This window comes from Stegodyphus dumicola, chromosome X2 (genome assembly GCF_044657685.1).
Source record: "Stegodyphus dumicola isolate Sdum_Otavi_A_Nest chromosome X2, ASM4465768v1".
Taxonomy (NCBI): Eukaryota; Metazoa; Arthropoda; class Arachnida; order Araneae; family Eresidae; genus Stegodyphus; species Stegodyphus dumicola.
The window spans coordinates 13300436-13312280 of record NC_140781.1 but is presented as its reverse complement, the minus strand read 5'-3'; the positions used below and the strand labels follow the sequence as shown (position 1 = coordinate 13312280).

Here is an 11845-nt window from a genome sequence, read left to right as displayed (position 1 = left end):
TGAGCATGTGGAAAGACGTATCCAAAAATTTTTATAGGGTATTTCTGTAATTCTGCTTAATTCAAGACAATTTTTTGAGATTCATAAATATGAAACACGGATAAACTGATATCATTAAATTCACATAAATCTGTTTTTTTTTTATTAATATTTATTTTCTTGTTGTTATAAGGTTGTTGGTTCTGAAAAAGGTATATTTAAAACTTTCAGTTAAAAAAATGCAATCTGTGATTATTTTTTAGATAATTATTGTTAAATATGTGAATTTCTATTTTAGTGTGTCGCAACTTAAATCTGAAATATTTAAGCATACTAAAATATAATAGCTTTCTTTCCTATCTCTTAAACTATGCATATGAAAGGATTCTTTAATAAATTACGATAATATTGTGAATAAATCAGAACTATCACTTCTTAAAGGAAAAATTGAAAAAGTGCACCCAACAGGTTGCTAATAAAACCTAAATAAATCCTTGAAATATGCAGAAACATCATTTTTAAAGGCTTTAATGTTATACACATGCATTTAGATTTCGAACTATTTCTTTATAATTTTCTGTACATAGTAAATTATGGATATCATCTTTATTCTTTGAAACAAAAAATTTAACAATAGCGGAGCATTTCTTTAAAATTTTAACATATTTTTAATGGAAAATACCTTCATGGAACAGCTTAGAAATATGTACGTTTCACTGCAATGTATTGACAGAACAAACAGGAACGCTGCTTGTTAGGTAGGGTTATAGAAGCCTTAGGTAGGGTTTCATTCCCCGATAGTGGAGGAAATTGCGAACCCTCCCTCCTTCTATTCTAACCTTCTTGGTGTAATCGTCCCATTAGAGATGGAGAGTTTAGAACAATCATTAAAATATTATTTCATGTTATAAGTAGGTTTCAGAGCATTTTAAAATTATTACGTCGATCTTTATCCCATTTTATCTGACTAGGAAATTGTATGCTTTGTATTCAGTTTTCTCTGTTTCTTTTTGTTTGGAAATTCCAGCAAATTATATGGAATGGTTGCATTAGCTTTCTTCATTTCCTTGAAAGGGTTTTTATTTTTATTTTTTCCGTTGCAGCTTTATTGCAAGAAGAATGGCAACAAAAAGTTTGATTTGTTACTATGGAAACAGAAACAGCGAGAGTTTTACAAACATCGTAACACTAAGCCTGACCTGTTTCGAAATATGTTTGAATTCCCGAACTGAGGTTTTATGTTAAACAGAGCCACGTTTTCCGTCACTTCTTTATATCTAATTGTAAATATCTGGTTATAGTTTTGCGGTTGCTTGTAAAAGATTTCACCCATGTTTAAAAAACGCATTATTAGTTCAGTGGAAAGACGTTTGCTGTAGCAGAATTTCGTAATTATCATATTAGACATAATGTGTTAATTTTAAATTGAATTATTTTAAACTGCTTTTTAAATGTTTCTTAACTGCCATCATGTATGTCAACGTAATAGGTAAATTTTGATTATATTATACTTGTTTATGCTGCTTTTACAGATTGTAATGAATTTTTTGTTGAGATATTCTCATTGAAGATTGTGAACATAGTCAGTTTCTTGAGGTAAGTTCTCTTTTACATCGAGGAAAATGACAAAAGTAGTGTGTAAATATTTTGCCAGAACACTGTCTTGCAAAATATAAATAATGAATGATATAATTTTTTTCAGTTGCATATAATCATCAACCACTGCAATTTAAATCTTATATCATTTAAAATATTTAACTGCTGCACTCTAACTTTCTGTCTGTAGGCTGTGGCTGCACATTTCTTCAAATATATTCAAGAACATTTTCCAAAGGTTTCGTTATGAATGAATTTATAGGCAGGCATTTAGACATTCATTTTAAGGCATTTCATTATAAGACATAAAGATTAGCTAAATTACCCACTTTTCAGAGCTACTGATTTGTAAATGAAAAAGAAAGGTTATAAATCTAGAAATTTGCTTTATCAATAAGAAATTATCATAATTTTTAGCTACCAGTTTAAAAAAGCCAGAACTCAAGGCAAATGATTTTTGAGAAACATCTGCTCTTTAATAAAGTTTCTGAAAAATCTTGATAATATGTAAAATATAATTTATTCTATAGGTTTTATATCATATTGTAATGCAGCCAAATTAAGCAGTGAAATAATTTTACATATATGTATGTAATTTACATATGCAGTTACATACATATATGTATTTATATATGTGTTTACATATATAATTTTATGTGTATTATATTTTATGTACTTTGCTCAGGCATGTAGTTGCTCACATCAAATTTTATGTTATATCCACCGAATGTGATTTGAAATTAGCAACTTATAGTAAATTCATCGATAATATGAACAAAAACAGATGAATATGCAAAGGGCTTGCAAAGATTTAAACAATGATTGCTCATAATTTGTTATGTTAAACTTTAGAACATAAACCTAAAATACTGAGTGTAAAGGCAACTCTGACATCAGTGGTGTATCCAAATTGGATATCTGTTGCCTGTTTTGGATCAAACAAAGATGTTCAGTGTCAGTTTTGGAGCTTTTTGTATGTTTCTTAAGCATTTTTTGACTTAATAAAGAATATAGTATATTATGTTGTAGAACATATTTTCTGCTGTTCAGAATCAAAAAAATAAATATTAAAATCAAACTAAACTGTTGTTACAGACTAAGAGACATGCAGAAATTATACATAAATACTTGAAAGTATATATTACCTTATTTCCAAGTTGCAAAATGCTACAATATTGCAACTGATGACAGATGCACACAAAATTCAAAATTCAAAAAAAAAAAAAAAAAAAAAAAACTTGTTCCATTTCAATTTTGAAAGATATCATCATTTAATAGGATATATGCAGCAGCAGATATAAGGGAAGAAAGCTAAGGTGACTGCCCAGTGTGCGAAGTGCAGAGGGACACGATACCATATAATCAAGATTTTTTTATATCAAAAAGCATATTTTGTGAAATGGCCTATCATGATGTAGCTATTTCAGTTTACAGAAAAAGGGTCCCAAAAACACTCTTGTCTAGCAGGTTAAACCAACACCGTATAACAGAAGAAAGCCATATACTGGATTGTGATGTCATGAGTAGTTGTCTCAGTTGAAGCTCCGAGAGAGCAACGAAACAAAATATACTTTATCTTACTTAACATTGCTTTCACTATTTGATACAGATACTTGAATGGATTTTATTGAAAGATTCAACATTTTTTTTTTTGTTTATAAACAGTGCAATTCATATCTCTCTAAATTTAATGTATTAAGAAAATAAAGAAGAATTTTATAAATTCTTTTGCTAAAAATAGAGGATAAAAATTTATACTTTGTATGTAATATTCAAAAATGAAATAAAAAAAAGGTACAACTCTGATAAACGCCCTAATTTCACCAAATGTGACGATGTGTGATTTTCGCTGGTTTTTGGCGCGATTGCGTGTTGTGTGGCAACCATGTCAACGTTGAAAAGTCTTTTGGTGGAGTAGTTTCTTAATTGCTAGTTGGTTCGTGTCACGTGTGTTTTTGAAATGGCCTGTGTTGCGATGAAAGACAGACGTGGTGGGAAGGTTTCAGCTGCGTATTTTAGATTATGTGCAGAGTAAATTTAGTATGAAAAGGTACGATGTTGTAGTTGTTAACGAGTCTTTTGTTCACGGATGTATTTATGGGGATCGTAGTGTATTTTTAGAATTTCTGTGGGAGTTGGACTTTTAAAACGGAGTTTGACGTGTCCGAAATGCGGAGCTGATATGGGAACTCGGACGAAAAATGGTGTTTCTGATAGACTTGTGTGGGTTTGCAGTAAAATTGTTGCTAATAAAGTATGTGGGTGTCAGCAGAGTTTAAGGTTTGGATCTTGGTTTTCGTGTAGCAAGTTAACGTTGGAGGAAGTTTTTATTGTTACTTTCGAAATTTTGAATCGTAGGAAGGCATGTGATATAGCAAAATCATAGAAGTTTTCTTCACAGACGTTGTGTGACTGGCGAAATTTTATTAACGAATGTATTTTGGACTTTGCATGCTCTGTATCTGAGAAGATAGGGGGAAAGATATTTCTGCTTTTAAAAGAAGCTTTCATTATGGTAAGTGCATTTTATTTTATTGTTTTTATTTTGTAGAATGTTATATTCATTGTTTTTGGTATGAATTTCCGTTTTTATTGTTGTTTTTTGAATCGTCTGAAATTTATTTTAGTTTATATTCTTGATTTGTTTTTAGTGTAGATTGTGCAATTCATAGATGTTTTTTAAAGTTGAAACAGAACTGTGTACATGGTGTTCTTTGAAATTTATTGTTGTTATGTTAATTTATTAAAGCGAGGTGTGCGTAGTTCGTAGATTCGTTCGTTGCCTACAGTGTGCCATTCATAGATGTTTTTTTAAGTTAAAACATGTCGCTGTGTACATGGATTCTTGTCAAATATTTTTGGTTAGAAACTTTACGTTTTTGCTATCTAAATTTTTTGTTTTTGTTTCGAATTTTTAGCTTAAATCGTGTGTTCAAAATGTAGTTTTTGCATGTGCGAAAACCGTGTTTTTGGAGACATTTTAGGCTTAAGCTCAAAATGTAGACAAAAAATTTAGATAGTAATATGGCAGCGTAAAGTTTCTCGCCAAAAATATTTGGCGACTTGAGGGCGCATATCAGAGTAGTTCCAAAAAAAATAATATCCATGGTTAACTAGAGATGTTTGCTCTAAAATCTATTTTAAATTCTAAAAATCGCTTCACAGGATAGCATTGTTAACTATGAAACAACTTCATACAGATCTACTAACTAAGATATTGAGCATGAAGACAGCTGTTATTGGAATACAGCTGAATTTCTATCAAAGTAACTACTTAATAAACGGTCATTAGGTTTAAAAAAGGACTGTAGGTGTTCTGTAAAAGATAAGTACAGTCAAAAGTCGTTAATCCGGACTCGTCGGGACTTCGGCGATTCCGGATTATCGATTTTTCCGGATTATATATCATCCGTTTAAATCTGGTAAGATGGCATGCAGAAATTACAAAATTAAAAATATGAAACCGTAATTTATGAAATAAAGAACAATTATGATCTAAAGGGTATCAAAATTTACAAAAAGAAAAAGCTTAATATTTATTTGTTTACTTTATTAAACATTTCCTTCAATGTAAGTTGCTTCGTTTCATGTGATAATACTTTCTCTTTAATTATATTAAACAGACGTAATTTCTTGTTTAGTTACAAAGTTCCGCTGTTCAAGTCCTATAATTGCTGTGTTGAGAATACCGACTAATTTGTCAATCGAAATGTTTTCGTTTTCAATAACCTCTGGGTCACTTTCTTCACTATCGGAAGCGAATTATAATGACGAGGAACTTTATTTAAATCATATCAAAGACGGAGTATATCGAGATGAAATACTACACTTAGTACGGAATTATAAACCAAATAAAATAAAAACATCTGCTCTGAAGATAAGGATAGTGCTGACAGATCAACTTCCAATCCGCAGCGTGAAATTGATAAACAGATTTCGGATTTCAAAACATACTTTCGCTTTGTAGATACAAATTACATATTAGTAAATATATATCGGAAATTCTATTTGACGTAATCTTTCTAATCTATCATAATCTAATAATGACGTTTCTGCCCCCCCCCCTCTGCCGCAGAGCAGCGTGAAATTGATAAACAGATTTCGGATTTCAAAACATACTTTCGCTTTGTAGTAAATATATATCGGAAATTCTATTTGACATAATCGAAAGTTCAAGCTTACTTTTATAAAATTGCTCTAATAGTCTGCAAAAAATAATAAGCCGGATCCAATTCGAAGATTAAGGAACAATGCAATCTGCAACATTAACTGAATTAGATAACTTTAGCTTAGCGTATAACTCCGTTACACATTAAACGCGCATGCGCACAAACATATTCGCAGCTGTAAGGGTCTTATGCGCTCTCGTAAACGCCTGTGCGCATGCGTGAACGCGACGCATGCGCAGAAATTTTGTAGCTTTGAGGTCCGGATTATAGATTATTCCGGATTATGGGTGTCCGAATTAACGACTTTTGACTGTATTTTCTTAAGATCTTTCTTTCTATTTCATCATTTATACGGTATCAAATACAGGGTTGCCACGCTAAAGGCAAAGCAAGTTTCCACTAACCTCAGGAATCGAGAGACTCGCATGCAGTGCATTTTTGTTTAACCTATCCTAAAAAATCATCATTAAATTGCTCAGTAATGAGATTAATAGAAAAATTTGGCAAGTTATACAAACAGTATGATGATGAGGAACAGCAGTGTAACCGAAACGGTGTAAAAACTTATATGCATGTTGTGAGATCAAGTTTAACAAACTATAAAAAATAAGTGGCTAATCTTTGGAATATGGTAACAGGTAGTTTCGCGACATTTTGGTAAGGCGATAAAGGTTACTAGCTAGGACTTTAGCAGTGTACATGGATAAAGTCAAGAGTGTGCGCAATGCCATTTTTGTAAATTCTGGGATGTTTTTTTAAGTGAAACTAAGTCGATGTGTACATGGATGATACCGTGTATGTGCAATTCTTAAAAACGCGGCAAGCAGTGGGCGATTCTGCACTTTCTCCCAATTTTGCGCCTAATCTTCATCATGATTAAGCACTTTTGTTTCATAAAAATTCTAGCATAAGCGTAATTCAGCTAGCAGATTGTTGGAAAAAAAATGTTAAAAAAAAAAACATGCCTTTACTTCGTGAAAACAAAATGGTGTCCAAAAAAAAAAAAAAAAAAAAAAGCTAGCAAGTTGCTGTAGCAGGGTTGGTGGCCAAATTTTCACCAAAAAATCTCCGAAGATTAACCAAATAAGTAAATCTGGAGTATATGGATAATTCTCTTTGTTCACACTGAGTTTCCTCTGAAAGGAAGTTTTGTTCAGATTCTTTTTCAGGTAATATGATTTTCAACTTTGAAAGCATATCATCCACAGTTTCTGTAGAATTCTGAATATTTTCTCCATTTTATTATGGGACACGCTTTCAGATACCTTTAATACTTCTAGAAACATATTCATATTACTAATTCTGAAATTTAAAGCAAATTTACCAATAGATGTTATAGTGATATTTTTAATATAATTAGATACAATTAAATGCTTTTTCAGTATGCACAGTCATCTAAAATTTTTCTAAACTTTGATGTTCTAGGCAATAATTGAATTCCCTTAAGTTTTCAAACAATCATTCACTGTTGTACTTTTCCTTTTGTTTTTGAACTTTCTCCTATTTCTTTCTCCAGGTATTTTTCTTCTAGACAAGCTTTTTTTCTTTTCAGGTGACTTTTGATGCAGAATTTCATGAATTCACACACCTATAAAACAAGATAATTTAAAATTAGCTTGTTGTCATTATAATAGTTATGTTTACGTTAATATTTACTGACAGAAGTCAATGAGCCCTGTGCTTTAAATGAGTACTTTGATATCAAAATACAGTCAAAAGTCGTCAATTCGGACACCCATAATCCGGACCTCAAAGCTGAAAACTTTCTGCGCATGCGTGGCGTTTACGCGTGCGCGTAAAACCTTTACGGCTGCGAATATACATGTGCGCATGCGCATAATACGTTTACGCATGCGCGTTTAATGTATAACGGACGGTATAAGCTAAAACTATCTAATTATTTTTTTCAGTTAATGTTGCAGATTGCGTTGTTCCTTAATCTTTGAATTGGATCCAGCTTATTATTTTTCCAGACTGTTAGAGCAATTTTTTTAAAAGTAAGCTTGAACTTCCGATTATGTCAAAAAGAATTTCCAATATACATTTATTAATACGTAAAGGATCTACAAAGCAAAAGTATTTTTCGAAATCCATTAAACAGAAAGTGAAATTGCTGCAAAAAACGGATAAAGGCATATATCCTTTGATTATCTAATCATTCCGAAATATGTTTATCAATTTCACGCTGCTCTGCGGGGGGGGGGGGAAACGATACGGCGCGCAATGAATTGGAATTGATCTGTCAGCACTATCCTTATCTTCAGAGCAGATGTTTTTATTTTATTTGGCTTATAATTCTTTACTAAATGTAGTATTTCATCTCGATGTACTCAGTCTTTGATATGATTTAAATCAAGTTCCTTGTCATTATAATTCGCTTCCGATAGTGAATAAAGTGACTCAGAGGTTATTGAAAACGAAAAAATTTCGATTGACAAATTAGTCGATATTCTCAACACAGCAATTATAGGACTTGAACAGCGGAACTTTGTAACTAAACAAGAAATTAAGTCTGTTTAATAGAATTAATGAGAAAGTATTATCACATGAAACGGAGCAAATTAAACAACTTACATTGAAAGAAATGTTTAATAAAGTAAACAAATAAATATTTAGCTTTTTCTTTTTGTAAATTTTGATACCCTTTAGATCATAATTGCTCTTTATTTCATAAATTATGGTTTCATATTTTAAATTCTATAATTTCTGCATGCCATCTTACCAGATTTAAACTGATGATCTATAATCCGGAATCGCCGAAGTCCCGATGAGTCCGGATTAATGACTTTTGACTGTACCAATTAAAATGCCAGTAATATAATTTCAGTTATATGTATATAATTGTTTATAATTTTCGTTTTAAAGTAATTTGTAATATCTAGAAAGCTCATAATGATGATTACAGCTTATTTACATTAAAGAAATTTATAACATTGGGAAATAATTAGAAATGTCAAATACCGAGTATCGAACATAATCAGTTACCTTAAATGTATTGATACCAAACATATATGAAATTTTATGAATATGAAAATTTTAAAATGAAACCTATTATCAGTATTTGATAGCTCCTTGTCTTTGGGACATAAATTATGATGATTTTGTAATAATTAGGAAACCTGCTTGTGCAGAATTTATTATTGTTGAAGTATTTATAAATTATTGGTTTTCATATAATTACTGAATCTTGAATTCTTCTTGTTATGTGAAATTTTATTTCATTTCTATTGACCATAAACTTTAATGCTATGTAGACGATACTTTTACCCTGTTTGACAGTAATAAAGATGATTTAAATAAAGTTCTTTCCACAATGAATTCCATTGATCCTACTCTTCAGTTCACTTTTGAACTTGAAACATGCAATTCTCTTTCGTTCCTCAACATTTTGGTCAGATGTAGCACATCCAACTTTAGTACTACGGTTTATCGTAAACCTTCATTGGTTTGTTTTCCACCACACTTCAAATCATGTCATCTGACTAAACAAAAATTAGCTTCATTTTATTCCTATGTTTTCCGTGCACTTCAAGTTTGCTCCTCTAAATTGGCTCTTGATCAAGAACTAAATTATTCAAAAGCAGTAGCTATTGACAGAGGCTTTTCACCCAACGTTATCAATCAAGCAGTTAAAAAATTATCATCTCAACACACCGAAAGGCAGTCTCATTTTAGCAGGTTATAAGAATTCTGTTGCCATTCCTTTCTTTCCAGAGGGCTATAAAATTGCACGTATTTTACAGAAATTTCCATACTCAAGGACCTCATTCTGGATATGAATTCCTTGCAAGTGTGGTTTAATTTACATTGGTCAAACTAAGAGAGCCCTAAAATTTCGCATTAAGGAACATGATGCATATGTTAGAAAAAAAGAAACACAGAAGTCCTCTGTTGCCCAGCATTGTTGGTCTGAGAATCACACTTTGAATTTTTTTGCAGCCAACATTATTAAAAAAAACATTTTCCATTGGTGAACTAGATATTTTAAAGGTATTTCACATTCAAAAAAAAATCTTTCTGTTCCAGTTAACAACTTTGATTCCAATCCATCTTTGCCTTCAGCCTTTAAAGAAATTATGTTTTAGTTCTCATTTTATCAATAGATGCCACCAGTAGCTTAACTCCTTTCCAGCCATTCTTATCTTATCTAATCACTATATCTTATCTCATTCATTTGCGCTTTAGTAGCTGAGGATGATGGTTCGGTAAAACCATTGAAACTAGTCCTGTGAAAATCTGCAAATATGACGCTGATTTTTGTTGTTTGACTTCTAAATTCATAAACTTCTTATCAATAGACTAAAATTTAATAACAAAAACATAAATACCACAAACGTATCAATAAAAACTTTAAAAAAAAAAAAAAAAAAAAAAAAAAAAAAAAAAAAAAAAGCTGATAAAGTCCTAAAAAAACATGAAAAATGCAAGAAAAATCTAACTTTACTTTTTTATGCTTGGTAGCCATTTTTGCAGACCATTTATCCAGTTATGTCAGGTTCATTTGGAAAGTTAAAAAAAACAAGAACTCAAGTGGGGCTGTGTTAGATCTGACTGGTGTTACATCAAGAGTAAAGAGCCACAGTCAGACTGCAAGGATTGTAAGATTAGGCATTCTTAAGGCTGTATAGCATGACAAGATTTTCTTCTTTTCAATTTAACTGTGTCATCATCTAAAACTGAAAATAATATATCTGACTTATTTTGATTCTTCAGATCTAGAATGTTAATTTGAAAACAAGGCTGTTCTATGATAAACTACTTTGGTATATGTGTCCCTGTTTTTCAAAGCTTGAATTGTGTTTACTGGTTTTGATTATCTTCTTAGATTTTCTGTTTGTTTGTATCATCTGAAAAAAAAAATTGAGACTTTTCCACTCATTATTATGCATTCATGGCAAAATTGTCTACCCAACATATATGCTTTTCCTAGCTGTTTTAATAACAAAGTATACTGCTGGAGCTTGAAACATGCAGTTTAAGCTCAGAGCCTTGTTTTCTGTATTTTTGATAATTTTAAAAGATGTTTTATGTACACATAATTTGCTTGTGCTTTATTCAATTGATTTATCATTTGAAATTTAGAGTATATATATATACAGATGTATATAAGTATGCACAGTTTTCATTTTAAATTTCATAGTTTAGTTTATATCATATGTTAGTTGTATACCTAAGATAAATGCATGCCAGTATAAAAAGTAATTTTTTTTTCCTTTGAAAAAGAGGCACTTGCATTACTCATCCTTGAAATTATATTAAGTTTTATTTAAAATATGCATCGATTTAAATTTTTTGTCTGATTTTTTAATTTTCAGCTTTATTTCATAATAATCTGTTCATAGGTTTTTTTATAGACTGTCATACCTTAGAATTTTCCCATTATTTTGGAATGAATGCAACAGGTGCTCGCCCTAAAAACCGACATCCTAGAAATGATGATAACCAACAAAGTGATGGGAATGAAGGGTCTGATAGTAAAGAGGAAGACAGAAATAATACGTATGTGTTTTAAAAGTATTTAATTTAAATGTGGGGCTGTTTTAATTATTCTAGCATTTAAAGTCATATTTGAATATTTTTATACACGAGATCATCATACATATTCCCAATATACTCTGTAAATTATCTGATATTTAATGTATAGTTTTTATTGTTAATTTTAATGTTTCTTTCAGGAGGATACCGTATTTGACGGCATATAAGACGCACTGGCATATAAGATGCACCGTTATTTAGACGGCCACCACAAGGAAAAAAAGTTTCAATAGCGTGGTTTCTTTTAGTTCTCACATTTCGTAAAAGCCAAATAAACAATTATTGAATGCAATTACCTTCATGTATAAGACGCAGGTAACTTTTTTGAGACCAAATTTAGGAAAAAAAGCACATCTTATATGCCGTCAAATACGGTAATATCCAATCTTGCCATTTGTATTTTATTTTAAATTCTAGTTGAAGTGTGTTTTTAATTCATAGTGGCTCCTAATCTGCTTAAAATAATTGATCTAATTCTAATGTACTCCTGTGTGTTAAAAATGAAAAGATGCTTGCAATTCTATTTTACTTTTGTGTTTGTCTAGATATTCTTACATGTTTTAATC

The 11845-nt window shown here is 30.8% G+C and overlaps 1 protein-coding gene across 4 annotated transcripts in view; it reads left to right on the top strand.

Annotated features, from left to right (window-relative positions):
- The first annotated feature begins 1141 nt into the window (after window positions 1–1141).
- LOC118200225 (testis-expressed protein 9-like) overlaps window positions 1142–11845 on the top strand; it is a 58596-nt gene continuing 47892 nt past the window's right edge. Inside the window, exons 1-3 of one of the 4 annotated variants that reach the window (XM_085809998.1) lie at window positions 1142–1367; window positions 1512–1575; window positions 11099–11243. In XM_085809998.1, the coding sequence (XP_085666124.1) occupies window positions 11134–11243 (110 nt within the window). In that variant the 5' untranslated portion in view covers window positions 1142–1367; window positions 1512–1575; window positions 11099–11133. Of the gene's footprint in view, window positions 1576–1600; window positions 4091–11086; window positions 11244–11845 lie in introns of those variants that run through there. The other 3 variants (XM_085809996.1, XM_085809999.1, XM_085809997.1) reach the window with 3 other exon arrangements.